At 38.2% G+C, this 20,687-nt stretch overlaps 1 protein-coding gene across 3 annotated transcripts; it reads right to left on the reverse strand.

The window, feature by feature from the left end:
• Nucleotides 1-1,646: 1,646 nt before the first annotated feature.
• Nucleotides 1,647-20,607, reverse strand: LOC147320366 (brain mitochondrial carrier protein 1-like). 3 transcript variants are annotated; one of them, XM_086308274.1, is made up of 9 exons: nt 20,443-20,607; nt 19,739-19,843; nt 18,260-18,398; nt 15,174-15,268; nt 9,396-9,481; nt 9,071-9,166; nt 8,686-8,810; nt 8,387-8,600; nt 1,647-6,305 (listed from the first exon to the last, which is right to left on the reverse strand). In XM_086308274.1, exons 2-9 carry the CDS (start codon nt 19,800-19,802, stop codon nt 6,264-6,266), a joined length of 861 nt encoding a protein of 286 aa, XP_086164400.1. In that variant the 5' UTR covers nt 19,803-19,843; nt 20,443-20,607; the 3' UTR covers nt 1,647-6,263. The 3 variants fall into 3 exon arrangements, with proteins under 3 accessions (XP_086164400.1, XP_086164401.1, XP_086164399.1); XM_086308275.1 differs by having other exon boundaries at nt 20,549-20,595; XM_086308273.1 differs by lacking the exon at nt 20,443-20,607 and having other exon boundaries at nt 19,739-19,937.
• Between the last annotated feature and the right edge of the window lie 80 nt (nt 20,608-20,687).

Here is a 20,687-nt window from a genome sequence, read left to right on the forward strand (position 1 = left end):
GATGGTGCAAGACTGAAAAAGTTGTTTTTACAACTTATATTTATTTTGTTGAGTCAGTTTCATTTAAAATCACTTTCACTTATTTATGGTGATACTGTTGTGCAAGACGGTTCTTAAATGTATTTTAAATGTGACTCTAATCATGCTTGTAATTGATTATTTACTTTTATACAATAAATATGTAGCTTGCAAGGAAAAAGAACAATACATATATTTTTGTTATTCATTTGTTTGGCGTTCACGAACAGCCTATTTTGTCACCTGACTATATACGGTGATATGATGAAGATGAAAGGAATAACGTGATAAATTAACACGTCTGCCACGTCATGTCTTTTCATACATGAGCGAAGCAATTGTGCCACAGGCCTGGCAAAAACCATTACAGTGCACAGAAAGCCAGAGGCGGGGAACACAGCTGTGAGATACCAATGTAAGTTTTCCAAACAGTTTATCAGACAGGTCCAAGGTTGTTGCCTCAATTTTGGGAAAATGAGTGAAACAAACAGATCCTTTTTTTGTACACGCAAGTGAAACCTTCCTCTAAGTAGGCCTGGAAATTATTCTCTTGATAAACTGATTAATCGGTCAACTATCCTATTAACAAGGAAATCTGTTTGTTTGTTTTTCAGGTTTCAACATGACAAATAGTCATGCAATCTACTTCAAACACACATTTTTGCTTTTCCTTTTAACCTCACTAATAAAACAGGGACTGTCTCCTTGTTAGTTTTTTTCTGCTTCACTTACCCCATCCCTCATCCAGTCCTTGAACCTTGAAGATGTATCACTGGGGACCTAAGTAAGCTTCACAGTTGTGTGCATCACCATTGGGGTTTAGTCTTTTCCATGTTGCTGATCCTTTGATATTGCTCTCTTGCTCGCTATATAAATATCTCTTCTCATATGTGCAAAAGTTTTAGGAAGGTGTGAAAAAATGCTGTGAACAAAGAATGCTTTAAGAAATATAAATGATTGTTTATTGGCCCCAAATGTATTCTGCAGTAGGATGACAACTCCAAACAAACACCCAAAGCCATTAAGAACTATCTTCAGCATAAAGAAGAACAAGAAGTACTGGAAGTGATGGTACGGCCCCCACAGAGCCCTGATCTCATCATCGAGTGTGTCTGGGATTACATGAAGAGACAGAAGGATGCAAGGAAGCCTACATCCACAGAAGATCTGTGTTTAGTTCTCCAAGATGTTTGTAACAATCTACCAAACAAGTTTCTTCAAAAACTGTGTGCAAGTGTACCTAGAAGAATGCAAAGGGTGGTCACACCAAATATAGATTTGATGTAGATTTCTCTTTTGTTCCTTCACTGCATTTTGTTGATTAATGAAAATAAATGATTAACACTTCCATTTTTGAAAGCATTCTTTGTTTACAGCATTTTTCCCTCACCTGCCTAAAACTTTAAATATCTAAAAAAATCTCTCTATATAATTTTTAACTCTTAGATGTGGTATTAATGTGACAGCACATAACTTTTCTCCCCCAAGAGAACAAATGATATTTACCAATACTAATAAAAAGTTACTGTTATTTACTTATATCATCTACTTTTACATACATTTTTATTCATCATAAATTTTTTTAAAAATCCATGAAATAGATTTTATCAACTGACAAACACACAAAATTAATAATCACAGCTTATATTTTAATAATAAGTGAACAGTGAGTTTATATTCTGTCAAAAAAAAAGAAAGAAAGGAAAGAAGAAAGAAAGATGTCTTTATACAGCAATGATACAAGCTAATCACAAATAAATGTGCAAATGATCAGTGGGAGTGAAGAGAACACTTACAAAATAAAGATTTTCTTCTGCTTTCAGACTTTAAAAGAAGACGAAAATTTGGCAGTTACAAAGTTTCATAATTAAGTTACTTTAAACAGTAAAATGATGAAATTTAAGTGTGTCCGGACCCATCAGGACAAGAAACATTGCCTTTAATAGATGAAATCCAGCCTTCAATTACATGTTTTCATGAAGTATGACTAAACAATAAAAACAATACACTACGTGTCCAGAAAAACCCATTTCCCCTGCATCACAAAGATCATTGATGCCAAATGCTCAAAATTTAACACTAAATTATTGGCCGTTAAGTCAGTGTAACAGTGTTTTAGTTTTGTTAATAAGAGTAAAAATAAATAACAACATGGCACACACCGGTGGGAAAAATTACTAGGCCCGAAAATGTGAAATAATGTGGTTGACACATAGCACCTGAACAGTCTAAATAAAATCACCCAAACAAATAAAATAAACATGTCTTGACTTCAGGTTAACTGAAGACAGTCGAATAAATAGACAAATCTACAGATTGTCACATAAGATCAGCCAAAATAAAAAATAAAAAAAAAAATAAAAAAATTGAAATGTCATCTTCAAACATAAAATGACCCTGTACAATCATGATTCTAAATATTTGACAATCAGAAAAGAAGAGAAACCTTTGGACATTTAAAAGCTGAACAGTTCACAGAACATTACAGTGAATTTCCAGCTCCGTGGTTTTACCGTTGGACTGTACTAGAGTGGATTTACACAGTTCTCAATTTCAAATGATCCCATTTATCTTAGACTGGACACTTGCTCAGCCCCTCAATTCATCCTGTGTCTGAATCAAACCCTCTAAATTGGCTGTCCCTGACACACACGCAGCATGTGGGTGGGGCCTCTGTGGTCACAGCCAGAGCCCTGTACCTAAGATGACCATATTTGGGGTATCCACCCTGATTGACATCATTCATTTAAATTTGAGGAGAACACCCCCCCCCCCCAAAAAAAAAAAAAAAGACTTGAAACTTGCTGTTTAGAGCAATCTGAAGCCTGGGGTTTTGAATTACAGGGATTATTTCTATGTTGCTGATGTTTATTATGAGCATTCATCATCTGAACTGTAGACATATCACAGGGGAAACTGGAAAGCAGAAAAACAGGTTGAGCAGTAAGTGAATTACCCCACTGTGACATACATTTGTGGAAACATGAAATATGAGAGCGAATGTCAGTCAGCACTCCTGGTTTTACAGAACATTAGAAGGAGTGAGATGAAAACGTGTTCTGTAAATTTAAATGAGCTGACCTTCAACTGTTATTTATGAACAGAGCTGAACTGAACAAGTACACGACAGAAAGCCTCATCATTTACCTGTCCGAGTATCACAATCACATTTACATTCACAACAATGTGCAAAAAGTAGCCGTTATACTCAGATTTAATAAATAATTATGTTTTTGTGTACCATCCTTTACCCAAGTTAACAGCTTGAAAAGGTTTGTCCAAAGAGAATTAAAGTTAAAGTTCTTCAGTCCAAATGACAATTTGGTTTTCCAGTAATTTCATCATTTTAAAAAAAATATTAGTTTACATGTATGATGTTGAATGAATCGAAGACAATTGTATATTAACTAAATGTTCAATATTATCCACATTTACATGGATACATCTGAAAATGCTGTTTGCACATCAAAGGTTTCCATCCAAGAAAAGCATTATAAACATATACTGCAGCATATGTTTATAGTACTTCAGTATATTAATGGAAGTTATTGAGGAGGAAACAAAACAATTTAATTTAACAAACAAAACAAAAACCCAAGTTTGAAATCAGGCAGGTCTGCACTTTTTCCTTCTGCCTAGAATTCCCTGCTGATATTTTTTAATAAAAGAAATTATTAAACAGACTTAGAACTGCAGCATTGTTACTTAAGTGTGGACTGAAGCCAAAACTGAAGACATCTTTGTTTTCAGATGTACCCATGTTATGAAAAACATCCCTGTGTAGCTGCATCTCCACCTGAGTCTTTAACCCACTCCGTGGATTAAACCTTGTACTCAGATTACCAGTGTGCAGACAAAAAATAAAACTGAAGTGCAAAAATCAGTACTCCGTACACTCAGTGCAGTGATGAGCTGTCAGAACAGGACTGGAAGAATATAATTACAGAATATCATCTCTAACAGGTGATTGATGTACAGTGTAAGGCTGTAACAGCACAACGCTCCCAGGACTCCAGGAAAACCTATTTTAAAGTGACCTCTGAAAGCAGCACGTCACACTTAGACGTACAAAGACGCAAAGTGAAACGGCTCACTACAAACTCTGGAGCACAAACTGGAAAAAAAATTAAACGCTACAGCAGTTTGAGGACAGGTAAAACCTACCAACTCCTCCTCGGAAAACTTTATTCACCATTAGTCACTTTAAAAACTGTGCACAGGACGACAGCATTTACACTGGAAGACTGTCTGTTTTACTTAGGATTTTAAAGTCAGGCTCAATTAAGGAGAACTCAGTGGGTACCATGTGCCCCGTTTGTTTGATTAGCATCATTAGAGTACACAGAGACCCAGGCTTAAGCAGGGCACTTAAACAGCTGCCTTTATGAGAATTGTGTTACGCAGTTAACAAATTGTTCCAATTAAACTACAAGATGCATAAAATTATGATCCTAATGCTCCTATGGAAGAGTGCTGCCCAAAGGTGTTTGAAAGAGACAAGCAAGCATGATAGAGAAGAGTTGAGATGCTGAGACAAAGTAAAGCGCTCTCAGGGGCAGATTATTAAGCACATGTAATTAAAGGGCAGGAAAGGAGGACTACTGTACGTAGTGCAAATGCAGCCTAAAAAAACAAACAAACAAAAAAACAAAATCCAGACATTTCTGCAGCCGCAATGATTCAGTACCAGTGGACACCGTGTGCGTCTTTTAATCAAAACTAGAGGAGACTGGGTGATGCAATTAGAAGAAGAAACAGATTCACAAAATCCAATCAGGTTTTTTTTTTAAGCATTTGAGAGAAAGATGGCACAGCTATGTGGATGAGTATGACCAACGTGGTGCTGGTTTATGAAATATTAGTCAAATATAACCTAAAGAGCACGGCTGCCTATAACAGTGCTGTTAAAGGATTTTGATAAATTAAGCAAAAAATAAATAAATAATTTAAAAAAAACTGAATTTGACCAGCACCCAGACACAAAATGAGGAAGAAAAAAATGTTTATTTTAAATAAAATTTAAACAAGCAGTTAAAAATAAATGTAAATATGTCTGGTCTGTTTTACATGGGTGGAGTTCAGAGAATGTGATTTACAAATGTGCACATGTCACCGAGTAATCTACATCAACTACAGTGACTTATTACAAAGACCAAGTGCAAGTTCGGGACGGGACGCAATTTGGCACAGGAACTGAGGTTAAAAGAGGAACGATAAGGCCTTGTATGTACAGGAACATGCCTCAGGTAAAATACATCCACCTCTGAGTGTGAATGTGTCTGTACATACATTTACACTATGTACTGATTGTTCTCTTGTTTGTGTGGCAGCAAGCTCTTTGCCCACCACCGACTACATCCTAATACTGATTCAGATGGATGTGAACAGAACTGAAAAAAATAAACAAAACAACCTTTTTGTTAAGGATTGGCTGCTGCTTTGAATCAAGTACTTCTTAATAAGAGCTGATGTGCTATTTACTCTTCACAGGCTCAGATGGTTCAGATTTCTGACTGTAAAACAACAGAACAAATGAATAACAAAAACCTTTAGATGAACACAAAGCTCACTGGAAGAGCCATCATCTCTCTGTAACAGTGTCAACTCTGTTGTACCTTCATCTCTCTTATTACTGTGACTACCAGTAACAGTCACTTTGTCACGTGTACCACTCATTCGCGCCATTCCTCTGTTCAGCAGTTAAAATGAGATTTTCTGAGCAAATTTCATGCACCATCTTTCCCCTAAAACAAAGCTTTCTACACATTCTTTTTAAAATCTAACACCCTTTTTCCTCCGTACGTGCATCAGCTGTGTCTAAGAATCCTGAGCAAATAATTAGAAATTTTCACTCTGTCCTCGGAAAGCCCAAGTTTAAAAATCCAGTCATGCAATCCACACTAATCTATTTCTCATCAGCTGAGAAAAACAAAACAAAACACATTGTCCTCTAAGCTTTCCCTCTTTTGCTAGAACTACGCATTTAGCTGCCTGAGGAGTGTGAAATGGTGAGCGAAATCATTAACCACAGCAGTCTTTAAAACAGAATCAGTAACAATAAAAAACAAACAAACAAACAAAAAAAAAACCCACAAACAAACAAAAAAAACAACCTTGAAATGAAACTGGTTTTCGTTCAAAGGGAGTGTGAATATAGATTTGCCAAATCGCCTGGTGCCATGCTCATGCCCCACTTATCTCTGACACAGTCCAACCGACCCACACAGTCGCACTACCGGCTCTTGTTAAAATGGGAGCTTCTTCAGCTGCTCAAAGGTGATGAAGAACTGAGAAGTATGTTAAGGAAACAGACAGTGGATTGGCAGATACAAATACTTCAATGCATTTACCTTGCAAAAAAAGTTGGTATTCAAATTGCACCAATGAAAACACTGACAGAGAGCATCATTGCCAGCACTACGATGGTTCATGGGGTAGGCTGAACAAACTCACCAAGTCCATTACTTGATTGCCATACAAGTCAATTTAATTTGTACTGTGCAAAAGTCTCAAGCCTCCTTTAATTTCTTTATATTTTTCGTTCAAGGAGCCAGACTTTCTTTAAAAGTACAGCCAGTGGCCAGCCGTTACCAAAAAAAAAAAAGTTATTTAGCAATACAAAACAAACAAAAAGAAACATACTTCACTCATAAATATAAACTGATTAGTGTGTAATTATGTTCTCTAAGAAACTGATGCATTCTCATAAATGCATAAAATGAATCCAATAAAAATACATAGGAGTGGGCACTGGTTTTGAACAGTGGCTGAGATGGACATCATCCTTCTGCTTAATGGAGTAATGGAATGCAAAGGTCGAGGAGAGGAGAACTCATAGGCATTTATGTGACATGGAGGCAGTGAAATTAATTAAGTTGAGGATAAAATAAGCTTTCTATACATTTGAACCTTGAATACAGGAGGAGCGATGCAGTTTTCGTCCTGGTCGTGGAACACTGGACCAGCTCTTTATCCTCTCGAGGATACTCGAGGGCGCATGGGAGTTTGCCCAACCGGTCTACATGTGTTTTGTGGACTTGGAGAAGGCATTCGACCGTGTCCCTCGGGGGGTCCTGTGGAGGGTGCTCTGGCAGTATGGGGTGTCTGGCCCATTGCTATGGGCCATTCAGTCCTTATACGACCGTTGCAAGAGCTTGGTCCGCATAGCCGGCAATAAGTCTGACTCGTTCCTGGTGGGTGATGGGCTCCGCCAGGGCTGCCCTTTGTCTCCGGTTCTGTTCATAATTTTTATGGACAGAATTTCTAGGTGTAGCAAGTGGCGGAAGGCTTTCACTTCAGTGGTCTCAGGATCTCATCTCTGCTTTTTGCAGAGGATGTGGTTCTGTTGGCTTCATCAGGTGATGGCATCCAGCTCGCCTTGGAACGGTTTGCAGCCAAGTGTGAAGTTGTGGGAATGAGAATCAGCACCTCCAAATCTGAGGCCATGGTCCTCAGCCGGAAAAGGGTGGAGTGCCCACTCCGGGTCAGGGTCTCGTCCCTGACCTGGAGGGGTCTTGTTCATGAGTGACGGGAGAAGGGAGCCGGAGATCGACAGACGGATTGGTGTAGCGGTTGCAATGATGCGGACGCTGTACCGGTCTGTTGTGGTGAAGAGAGAGCTGAGTGTAAAAGCGAAGCTCTCAATTTACCGGTCGATCCACGTCCCTCCCCTCACCTATGGTCATGAGCTGTGGGTAGTGACCGAAAGAACGAGATCGCGAACACAAGCTGCGGAAATGGGCTTCCTCCGAAGGGTGGCTGGCCTCTCCCTTAGAGATAGGGTGATAAGTTCGGCCATTTGGGAGGGGCTCAGAGTAGAGCCACTGCTCCTCCACATCAAAAGGAGACAGTTGAGGTGGTTCGGGTATCTGAAAAGGATGCCTCCTGGGCGAGGTTTTCCAGGCATGTCCCACTGGGAAGAGGCCCCGGGGCAGACCCAGATCATGCTGGAGAGATTATATCTCTCGGCTGGCCTGGGAACGCCTGGGTGTTCCCCCAGATAAGCTGGAGGAGGTGACTATGGAGAGGGAGGTCTGGGCTTCTCTGCTTGGGCTGCTGCCCTCGCGACCCAGCCCCGGATAAGTGGAAGAAAATGGATGGATGGACAAAATAAGAAGTGGCAGGCCTAAAAACTGGAAGTCATGTCCACTGGGATTTATAACTACCCTGGTATACCATAACACCATGATATAGCCCGAGTCTAATAGGGATGGCCAAATGCTAAATTTTAAAGTACTAGCAGTTTTTTTCCATATTATATATCTAGATTTACTATTTCTGATCCTATTCCAGGTCTTTTATGGAATTAATTATTTTTCTAAGAACTAGAAATGATCCAAGTTCAAGTTTTGTTTACTTTAAAGGATACAATGATGTTCCAAGGTCCCAGTCGTAGCCAGTTAGGCCAAAATCCCTTGTAGAGAGCAAAGAAGCCTTCATTCCTCCACGTCTGCATCAGTCCATCCAATGTTCCTTTGTAAATGGGGTTTCCAGACAAAACTCGCTGGTTCATCATTCGAGTTCTGACCACATCTACAGGATTGGAGGCCAGTGCCCCCGCCAAGCCACATGCAAAACTTGAACTGCAGAAAAACACAGAATGCAGATTAACTACAGCTGTTGCCACTGCACAGCTAAAGACAGACTTTAAGAATAGTTTAAACTTACATGAAATGTGCTAAAATAGTGTCTCCCATGAGGCCGGAACGAAGGAGGTGCTTCTTTGTTATGTCATAGACAGGAAGTTCCACTCCGACAACAATAGCTGCTCTCTGTGCTGTGGGGATGACACCCTGAAGACGTGAAGGATGGAGAAAATGAATCAGACCGTAACACACTTACAGTGCAACTCAGTGAACAGAATGAAGCAAGATGGGTGCCTATTTTCCTTGGGGGCATAGAAAAGTTGCTTTTAGGCTTTGTGCTAAACTGTGGATAGACTGGACCAGATTAATTTGTAAAGAAATCACGTGAAGAGCTAGACCAGACCTTACTGTAACTTTTATGGTCAAAAACACCTTGACCTAGCTATACAGCGAAATGCAGCACTCACTCTCCACAGCCCTCTGGTGCCCTCTGTCTGGTAGATGTTGATGAAGTTGGACATCATGCTGCCTTGGAGCAGGCTGCCCTGTGCCTGCATTCTGATCTAAAACAAATGGAAACACAAAACAGTTGCTAAACTTTTGGCTCATGGATTAGGTTTAAAAACAGAAAAAGGTTCAACTATAAAGTTACTAGTATTATGTTTCATGAGTGAGTATTTCTCAGCATATCAGTGTCACAACTGCTGTTTAATAAATAATAAAGCAGTGCTTTGATATTGACAGCACACACATTCCAATATCCTAGGGCTTACTGCCAACATTAGTAGTCACCTTGAGAACATCTGTAGGGTTGGCCAAAGAGGACGACAGGACTCCAGACACGACACCGCAGAAGACGTTGATGACCATCGTCTCATCTGTCACAAAATTACACAAATTGAGTCAAGGCAGAGCCAAAACCAACCAGCAAACTAGCAAATACTAGATCATCCTATAATTAACTATGAATTGATGTCTAAAGGGTTATTTCTAGAGATAACGTAAATTTTATGAACACTTAATTCTTGCTTTGTGTATCAGTTTTGGTACACTATTGCATCTTCTCTGGGTCTAAACATCAGTGTAATTATTTAGAACAGCAACCGAGACAACTCAGTACAATTATTATTATTCTTCTTAATGTCTGTAGATTACAGAACAAAGTGTTAATTTTGCAAGGATCCAGTTACTGTATAGTGTATACAGTTTAAAATATAAATACAATTTCTTTAATGCAAACTAACTTAAAGTGTTGACTTTTTGTGACATTAACAAAAAAAAAACAAAAACCACATATTGGCATTATTTTAGGGCCTGTTTTGAAACATCTGTTGAGGAAGAAAAGTTCAATTGTTTTTGCACCTTGTACTTTCAACATCTCACATCAACGTCTGATCACAATGAGAAAAATCGACATATCAAAGAATCAACCCTTTTAAATATCTTACATCCTTAAAAAATGACAAATCAAGAGTAGAGCTCAACTGATATATCAGTCTCTCTCATTTCAGCATTAGTGTAAATGTTGATGTTGTTGTTCACACTTTTTTACATTTCTTATAATGCTGAAAATAATCCTCATGAAAATGTATAAATGGTATTATCACAGTTCAGTGTTTACAGCTGTTTCTAGACAGATATGAGAGTTTTCTTGCAGTCCAACAGTACTAGCCATTAAAGTCTGAGCATGCGCTAAAAAAAAACTAAACCCAAAGTTGCCAAAAATAAATTTAAATTAAAAAAAGGAAATGGCCTGAAAACAACAACATAAAGCAGAATGGAGTAGGCAACACGGCTAAGCAGACAATGCATAGTCAAGTGACACCTTAATGGCAAGTTGCTAACTAACTTGTAAGATCTTTTGCTAGTAGGTGAGAACCTACCCAACCTCTGACTATTTTTCTCTTTAAATGCATACTACAGAATATTGTGTATCAACAGTAGCAAATGATACACTGGAATTATTTGAACTCCACAGAAATCATTATTAGCCTCAAAAAGAAACATTAGCCGTTAGCCTGTCTCTTAACTAGAGCCTGTCTGAAATGAAGTTCTCTTAATTTTGAGTAAAAGCTACAAAATTAGGATAGCTATTTCTGGAAGGTGGAAAGGTTAAAAATATGCTAAAAGGCACCAAGTTGAAATTACAGATTCCTATTCAGAGCTCTTATCAAGCACACAGTACTTCACAGTCAGTTTTAAGAGAAGAGAGAAGGAGAAAATCAAAGGCGTAACCATTGTTTGGCTTATCTAATTTTCTCATATTTTCTATAATCTACATTGTGCATACTGGCTTAAAAACATTCAGATGGTTGATCTCATTTGTAGTAACCAAATGTGTCTACACTGGATCAAGGAATAGAAATCTGACATTAGCAGTACAACAGTGTAATCGCTGTGTTGCTTATTAAGGACAGAAATGTACACATTTCCCTGTGATTTGTGGTCTCAAATAAGGTCAGTGCAAGTACAAGCTGGCAAGTGTGCTGACAAATGCCATCTAAATTCAATTTTATTATATTTTATACTGACTTTTGTTATTTAGCATCAAACCACAACAACTATTGCCAAGGTGGCTGGGATGGTGCCTCCCCCCCCTCCCACTTATGTCTTTGGATGACAGTTACTTAAACTAAATTAGGCAGGTGCATAAATTTGGACACCCCAACAGAAAAATTACATCAATATTTAGTAGATCCTCCTTTTACAGAAATAACACCTCCAAACACTTCTTATAGCTTCCAATGAGAGTCTGGATTCTGGTTGAAGGTATTTTGGACCTTTTGTCTTTACAAAACATCTCCAGTTCAGTCGGGTTTGATGGTTTCAGAGCATGGACAGCCCGCTTTAAGTCACACCATAGATTTTCAATAATATTCAGGTCTGGGGACTGAGATGGCCATTCCAGAACATTGTACTTGTTCCTCCTGCATTCGTCTCCCATACAGCATCTCCTTGTGCAAAGTGCGCTGAATAGTTGAACGATGGACAGTGACACCATCTTCAGGAAGATGATGTTGTAGGTCTTTGGAGCTGGTGTGTGGGTTGACTATGACCGTTCTCACCATCCTTTCCCTCTGCTTATCTAAGATTTTCCTTGACCTGTCACTTCCAGCCTCAATTACAATTGTGGTCTTCCATTTCCTCACTATGTTCCTCACAGTGGAAACTGACAGCTGAAATCTCCGAGATAGTTTTTTGTATACTTCCCCTAAACCATGATGTTGAACAATCTCTTTGAGAGTTGTTTTGAGGCTCCCATGTAGCCACTCTCAAGAGAAGATGCAAAGAGGAGAAAAACTTGCAATTGGCCACCCTAAATACCCTTTCTCGTGACTGGATTTACCTGTGTATGTAGGTCAAGGGTCAATGAGCTTACCAAACAAATTTTATGTTTCAATAATTAGTGCTAAAGGTATTCAAATCAATAAAACAACAAGGATGCCCAAATTTATGCACCTGCCTAATTTAGTTTAAGTAACTATTGCACACTTTCTGTAAATCCTATAAACTTCATTTCACTTCTCAAATATCATTGTGTTTGTCTGCTATAAGATATATTTAAATGAAATTGCTGATCCAAACAACCAATGATTTATGAAGGAAAAACGTGAAAATTATCAGGGGTGCCCAAACTTTTGCATACCACAGTATATAAAAAGGAAGCCAATTTCAGTCTCAAACAACATCACTTTCCTTTTCTGGCAAAAAAAAAAAAAAAAATTATGCAATTTTGTGCTGTGCACACTTAATATCAAATATATGTTTGACAAATGGATAAAAGCTTATCAGAGTATCAGTATCAAAACAGCCTCTTTCATAGTTTCCTGCCTTTTCCATCCCCACTCATCTTTCTGTCCCTTCCTTCCTTCCTTACTGGACGCACTTTGCCTGTTGTTTAGCTTGCAAATTACTGCCGGGATGTTAACTCACTCACTTCCAGATGGGTCAACACAGGTGTTGTACTGTCGCTCTATTCAGAGGAAATATGTTGGAAAAAAGAAATGTCCAACTTAACCTGGGTAAAATGTTGGGACCTCAGTGTGTGTTTATCAAGGCTGATTTTGATTTTTAACAAATAAAGGACATCCGCTCAGCTAAGGTGAATGTATTTTATTCATTACCAGGGGCAAATTATCATATAACTGCTTTACTTTCAACCATTTCCAACAAACATACAAACATCATTAACCTCTTTTCATCCACTTAATCTCAAACAAGTGACAACACAACATCCAATATTTTGCAATCCAAACAAGGAAGAAAAGATTTGCAAGGGGTTTTTTCATGTTTGATGCACAAAACTAGCATTGATTGCAAACAAAGAAAAAGAATGAGCATGAAAAAATGAAAAGCAAGAGAAGCACGGTCATGCACAATCAATTTTTGGTTCACCTGCCATGGAGACTTTTATAGTTATGAAACTGCACCAGCCCCAGATTTATCGAAGGCCAAGAGCATTTTAGAAGCCGAATTTTGTGTTAATTATTCCACACTACAATGTTAAATGACTCTGATATTCTGCTGTTTGGTTTGCTGTCCTAGAAATATGACTTGCATAGTAATAAAAAAAATAAAAAAATAAAAAAATACTGGCTTTAAGTCAAATTGAGGTAAATCAGTGCACTGCAGCTTTGGTTATGCTCTATTCCTTTTCAATGTCAGTATATCTTAATGATCAACTCAACACTTGGCAAGAAAGAAGAAATGGCTGTTGTGTCTCAGGGAGCCGTTAGAGAAGGACATTTATTGATATTCACTCTGGACTGTTTAACTGAGCTTCAAAGTTCGCCTTAAAGATCATGGCAGGCTTGTAAAGAGCTCGCTTTGTGTAGCAGAGTTTTTACCATTTAAAAAATAAATAAATAAATAAACAGCAATATTAATCTTTTCCCCTTTCTCCTGTCTAATTCCATCATGCTTCTAGTGCTAACACCACAAACCTCTGTTACATCCGTGCCCGCATCACTAAATTAGATATTGTCAGACAGTGAATACTAGCGAAGAAGACGACGACGAAGAAGGATCGTCAATAATAATGATGCCGTTGCTGGGAAAAAAATGATCAAACATCTTAATGAGTGTAGTTGTAACACATTATCTTTGCCTTACTTGGTTCCCTGTTGCTGTGCATATGCAGAGCTGCCTACATTTTAACTGTGCTGATAAAGTCCAGCACAGAACCTGCGTGAGCAGAAAATAAGCAAAGGGAGTCTGTTTAAAAACAGTTTTTCTGGAGCATCTCTATTTCAACCTCATCTATGTTTGGCCTTTACCTTTGTGACAGATCCCTTTCCTCTCCTGTACTATATAAGCCAATAACATAGTATGTTTAAACCATTTGGAGTTCATTTTGTAAGCTTACTGATCCTCAAGATGCAATGCAATATTACTTCAAGTATTCCAACGGTGATTTGATTCCAGTTGGAAACACAAATCCCCTTTGGAGGGGTGTCAGAAAGGGCATCGGGCTCAAAACTCTGCCAGATCAAACCATGAGCTACTTGTTATGGTGAATCCTTGTAGAAAAGGAGCAGCCGAAATATCCATTTAGTCATCATTACTGGGTATGCTGAATGGAAGATGGTCCTTTAAAAAACAAAATAAAAAAAACAACAACAACAACAAAAAAGAAAACCCTTTACAGCAAGGGTGGGTAACATAAGAAGGGGAGGGCTGCACCATAAACAGAACCCAGTTCAGCTTTTTAGCCTCCACAACAATCCCAGATTTAGACTTTTTGTTTTTATTTCACTTTATTTTCAGTTAGTTTACTTGTCTGTGTTCAGCTTTTAATTATTTGAAAATGTTTAGTTTTAGTTTTCTATTGTTTCAGTGGTAGTTTTAGACTTTCTCATTAGTACAGTTTGGAGGGTGTTTAGATATTTGGAGAAATTTAGAAAAAGAAAAAAAAAAAAATCACAACAGACGTCACAATACAAATGCACCTCTGTGTAAAGCAGGGGTAGGCAACTCCAGGCCTCGAGGGCCAGTGTCCTGCAGGTTTTAGATATCACCCTGGGTCAACACACCTGAATCACATGATTAGTTCTTACCAGGCCTCTGGAGAACTACAAGACATGGTGAGGAGTTAATTTAGCCATTTGAATCAGCTGTGTTGGATCAAGGACACATCTAAAACCTGCAGGACACCGGCCCTCAAGGACTGGCTCTCTGTCCGTTCTGTTTTTATTATGGAAGATCCAAGATAGCTTAAAAAGCATTTGCTTACTGTAATCTCTGGTTTTGGCTGAGCCCAAACTAAAATCTTACAAATCAAATGCATGTTAAAGGACATTGTATCAGTTTACTGTGAGGACAGAATAATTGTTATTCTAAATTTTATGCCGTATTAAAACACCTACATGGTTGGCCAGTTGTCTGGTTTAGCTGATTAGAGTAAATGTGAGAATACTATCAAGTTTTCAGCTGGGTTCTGTGTAACTAACTAATGAAACCCTGTGAATTAAAGACAGTCTAAAATTTGCCTTTTAAGGAGAACTTAGTAAAGGGACACAAAAAAAAAAAAAAAAAAAAAAGAATATTAGAGTTAGAAATAGTGGTACCAACCTTCTGGCTGACTGACAAATAGCCTCTTCAGAGAATTGTAGGTTCCTATCTTGATTGTCCCATAAGAAGCCTGTCTCAAAAGAGCCGGGGAAATTCTGTGAGGAGAAGATTAAAAAAAAAAAGTTTGATTCAAGTCAGTTCCTAAAGCGAGTATATATATCAAGAACTTACTTGCGTGGCTATGAATGCAAGTCAATACCATTTCGGCCTTATTAAGGATTGTGAAATTCTAGCTATTGTCTGTTACACAGAAAGTGGATTTTAGAAAGTGCTCTGAAAACACCTGAATGCTCTAAAAACAAAGAGAAGCTTGTTTTTAAATCTTTTTCAGAATGGATTGCATTACTTTCCCCACGGGGCTGTCAGCTGAATTCAGCTCAGCCGCCCACAAAGTGTAGCAGCTCTGCGTTCAGTCTTTATTACTGCATATTGTAGAGCACATCAAGGCTCCAGACTAATGTTCAATTTTTTTCCCTCCCCACATCAGTAAACGTAAAAGAGTATTCACAGTGTCTTATCATGTTCAAATAATCAGCCTTTACTTGTCATGAAGTTGTTGCTGTGGCACATTCTAAACTATTTGTTCTGATGATTGCAAACAGTTAAGAAAAACCACATGGTGAACAACCATCCAGCTTTTCTCCTTCAGAAGGTGAGTACCAAAGGGCTGAAGATGAGTGTGGCTGATAAATGAGAAGCGAATGAGTCCCACACTTTCCCACACTTTTTGCTTTTCTCAGACTGCAACATCCTCAACTTGTGTCTTATTCCACCCACGAGAAATGTGAGCAGAGGAGTGGAGGCAATATGAATTTAACAGAATGAGAACATATTTGCCTCTGCGCCTCAGTTAAAGAGGGCATGTGGTGCAGCTTCATCATAAATTGGTTTGTTACTGCCCACCTACTGATGTATGCTACGATCTCAGATGTAACAGCGCTCATGACATGGTACCATTTAGGACTTAGTTAAATTGAGAAGGGTGCAACATGACCAAATGTGAAATCATACACACAAGAGCAAAAAGTCTGATTAGCAGCTTCCCCTGTATGCCTGTTCTCTATGCTCTCCACACGAATTTTAAGAATTCAAACATTTTTCAGTATGGTGGAAAAAGACCGATTTCCTGGTCACTGGCAGGAGGATAGAGGACAGAAGAGACAAGGAGGCATAATTTAGAGAACTCAGAGGACTTTAGGCTTTACTTGGGCAGCCAACCCAAGTATATTATTAATTCTTCCCGCCTTGTGGTTTCCCTAACAGCTCGCCAGCTAGCTACTCTGGCAATCCATGATATTACTGACCTTCCACCAGCTCCAATCCAAGATAGTGGAGTTGGAGTTCATCCACAGGGTGAGAGACAGCTGACTACATTGTTCAGGTATTTATGGCCACAAAGTACTTCACAAATATTTCCACTGGAGAATTTATTAACTGTGTTATTCAATAACTCATTTAAGAAAATGTGTGCAAAGAAAGGAGTCACAAATGTGAACACAGGGTTGCTTAATTATGGGTTTTTTTGGTCAGTAAGACTATAGATATTCATCACGATCACTCAAAAGGAAGGGATTTATTGAATAAGAAAAGAGTTGTTTAACTAGATTTCCTATGAACCCGGACCTCGTGCATGTGTACAAGTGGCAAATAAAATATTTTATCTTCATCTTTCTTAAACTTTTATTATACCTTACCTAACAAAAGCTAAATAAACTAAACCAAACATACTGCAGCATGGCAGGGATTTTTATTAAGGGGTAAAAATCAAGGAAAGAGATGTGTTGAAGGCCAAAAGAGAAAATTATTTCAAAGTAGAAGCAGCACAAATATTGTTTAGGCTGAAATTCAAATTCATTTATTGCATAGCCCTGTGTACAGACCCCTTGCAGCTCATATAGTTATATTTTTTTGCATATCATATATTTTTACTATATTTCTCATATGCTGTCTTTATACATTTATTATTCCTTTAAATGATCACTTATTCTATTTCTCCATTTTATATGAGCATTTTTTGCATCTGTTGTGGACAGCAAAGGAAAAATTTAGTTGTACAGGGAAACATGTTGGGAAATATTTTGTTATATGCAGATATTTTGTGCATATGACAATAACACTTTGAAACTTCAATGTGAGAAACACTGACAGTGGTGAGTTTATTTTTAACCAGTGGAGTGCATTCATATTTACTGAGGTTCATATCCCGACCAACCTAAGCTGCTGACCACTCTAACCATACGTGACCCGACTCCCTTCTACCCCCCTTCCACAAAATATCATGAAGCTAAAATAGAATACTAAACTGCTTTAACAGAGCAGCCAGCAGCAGCCTGCGTCACCCATATATGATATCAGAAGTGAGTAGCAAGTAAGACTATTTGACTGCACAATGAGAGAAAAGAAAATGAGATCTCCCTGTCTTCTAGGAACAATAATTTACCTGGGACTGTATGCACACTCCCTGGAAATAAGAGCTGGTAGGACTGAAATTCTAAGGAAATCTTTATTCAAATAACCCCCACTTAAACTTACAGCGGAGTCTTATTTCAAAGTGTATTAGCTCTCAGTAAAGCTCAAATGAAAAACACTGGCGAGGGGGGCAGTCGCTTCTCTGCAGCACAAGCAATGTAGACAGGGAGATAGCAGAATTATTTATAACATTAGAGAAAATATTAAATACAAATGGACTTTCCTACATATAAGAAATGATGGAGCCAATCAATGAGGTTTTGGCATTCCACCAAAGAGATATAAACCAGATTTTTTAACATTGTTGCTACAGAGTTAAATTTATTAAGACTTTTCTGTACATCAAATGGCCCAGAAAATACAGGAAATGCTAAGACATCCGTTAGGTAAAGCAACACAGGCTCTTTGCCAACACTGCTTATGTGCACAGTCAGCCTACAAAGGCTCAGCTGAGTCAGAAAACAAAAACGTATTAAGCAAAGACAGGAATTTTTAATCTTGATCAAGCAATAGCATTCATGTAAACTAGAGAGATGCATCACGGAAAACCTTTCTACAGTGAAACTATGACATGTTATGCAGATCAAATGAGTGGCCTAAAAGATAATATTCCATACCCAGAGTAGAGCGCCCGAATGCCCTCCTCCTTCCCGATCCTGAACAGAGCATGGAACATGCCTCTGTAGCGCACCTCTGTGTACTGAGACTGACCTTGGACCTGTAGTCTGGTCTTAGTAAGGTCAATGGGAAATGTGCCTGAGAATGAAAAATAATGATAAATAGGGATTAAAAACACATTTTATGTGGTTTATTATTTTATTTTATTTATTTTATTATTTTAAAAAGACTCAGAATACAGAAACAAATGTATATCATGTAGCTCTATGTTCATATCATATACAGTAAACATCAATCATGTTAAAAGAGAAATCTTCTACTGAAGTCAATAGATGAGTTCTACAAGAGGAAAGATAGTGGTAGAAGCATAACTTCCAGAAAGTTTATTTTTGGCGTTTAAAAAAAACAAACAAAAACAAACAAACAAAAAAAGATTAGTCTGAAATGAACGCCTCAAAATTACATATTGATTATGACAAAACTATTATTAACAGTTACTTTAATCAGCACTCAAACCACAGATTATTCAACAGAATTAAACATTTACTTATTGTTTATATTAAAAAGAAGCATGTATTTTTTAGTTGCAGAACTTCTCATTCAGTTGCAAAAAAATAAACAAACAGGTCCATGTAAAATGGACTAACCCTGCCAGAACCGAGCAGAGAGTAAATCTGAACTTTTATGGAGACACTTGAGTGAAAGAATATGATGGGCTGAAAGCCAAAGTGTTGTTAAAATTTAAGTTTGAATGCCTCCATGGCTCTTGCTACTGGTTACTTGCTCTTAGAATGTCATTGTGTTATTAGTTTTACAACCCAATTCTAAGCAACATGTATTTAAACACAGGAAATGTATTTTTCTTCATTCTTTAAGACTCTAAATAGAGCAACAGATGAAATGTTTTAATTTTGTCTCATGTTCTCTGGGGAAAAAAAAAAATAGAATAGCCCTTTATTGTCACTGTACATGTACAATGAAATTGGAGGTGCTCCACACCAACTGTACCGGAACAAAATATATAAATAGTAGACAATAGGATTAAATAGCAAAGAGTAGCTGATGAAGAGTGATTTAAATGGGCTTTTGCATGGAGCAAAAAATCTAAATATGATTTTGAATGTGATGATTGTGTGAGAGACACAAACTGAGGCTAAACACCAGACTTTTGTCAGCACTCAACAATCTGGACTGAACTTTGTGAATGCCACACACCTGCGATTGCAGAATGGGGAACACAATTATCACCAAATGGCTTTGACATTTTCTCTGCTACATGCACCATTTCCCTTTTTGGAGCCAGTGTTATCTGTAGTGATGCATTTTCCTACAATACTGGCGGTTAACCATTTGCATACAACGCGCTCTACTCGTGTTACATTAAAGCATATACCCCCGACTCCCAAAAAAATATATACAAAAAAACCCCAAAAATACACCTGATGGTCAATGTGTGGATATTGCGGCGCACCACGTACCGAATTCTGCGACAATCGAGGCCATCCCTCCGTAGATAAACGGCTTCCAGTTCAAGTTGGCCATCTCCGTGGCGGCGGCTGCTGCTTCCACCTGCTGCAGCCCCGCTAAAAATAGAAGAAGACCACCCAGACAGAGGTCAACGCAGTGCTGCCACCTCAGACAATACAACATGTCGACAAACATTGAGGTAAAAGAGGATGCTACAGATCAACGAAGTGCCTCAGCATCAGCATCCCAGCATACTGCGCCGGAAAGAGACGCCCCGCAGTATCGAACGCGGTGAGGAGAGCCGTCATATTTGTTGTGACCCTACTATTGGCTTATAATAAAGTCAATAACATTTTCGGCGTCTTGATTGGCTGGGGTGCAAGAGGCGGGCACGGAATGCGTTACCGATAGCAACAGTGCCAAGAGAAATAAATGAAGTTATTTATTATTACTACTAGTCATAGAATGACAAAGAAGCTATTTTATTAATGAAATCTAAATCATATGATGATATATACAGTTTTAATCATTTTATAAAATGGTCTTTTTTTTTCTTTTTTCTTTTTTTTTACAGAGATGATCGCCCACCTGCTTCCAGCGTTCCGCCTCGAAACAGATGGCTGCTGCTAGGCTAAATGCTACTTCTAAAAAATTACTAGCCGGTCTGTTAGCAAATTTACCAACTGGCAACCAGTTACTGTCAAACTGAACGTACCTGTGCTGTAGATAAAGTCCGCGACCTTCTATGCAGCTTGGTTTCCCATGTGTCAGAGAATAACTATGCATTGACTTTAATAAAATGCCAGCGGAAAACTTCTCACCTTTCGTTAGCTTCCCATTTACGCTAGCGCCAACTGTGGCAGAATTAGTAAAAACAGGATTTCCGTTAACACTTTCAAAATAAAACGCCTTTTGTCTAACTAAAGTAATCAAGCAATATAATTTATGTCGTTACGGTTA

The sequence above is a fragment of the Aulonocara sp. 'chitande type north' Nkhata Bay genome, linkage group LG10 (assembly GCF_057382095.1).
Source record: "Aulonocara sp. 'chitande type north' Nkhata Bay isolate Kocher_YH1m ecotype deep benthic linkage group LG10, A_spYH_male_GT1.1, whole genome shotgun sequence".
In the NCBI taxonomy this organism is placed as follows: Eukaryota; Metazoa; Chordata; class Actinopteri; order Cichliformes; family Cichlidae; genus Aulonocara; species Aulonocara sp. 'chitande type north' Nkhata Bay.

Excerpts from the sequence above, each read along its gene's own strand:
- LOC147320366 (XM_086308273.1), bottom strand. The coding sequence starts at position 19,922 with ATGTTTGTCGACATGTTGTATTGTCTGAGGTGGCAGCACTGCGTTGAC. Across the intron at positions 9,482-15,173 it reads ATTTGTCAGTCAGCCAGAAG|ATGAGACGATGGTCATCAAC; the intron begins GTTGGTACCACT and ends ATTTTGTGACAG. Across the intron at positions 8,811-9,070 it reads GCACCAGAGGGCTGTGGAGA|GGTGTCATCCCCACAGCACA; the intron begins GTGAGTGCTGCA and ends TCACGTCTTCAG.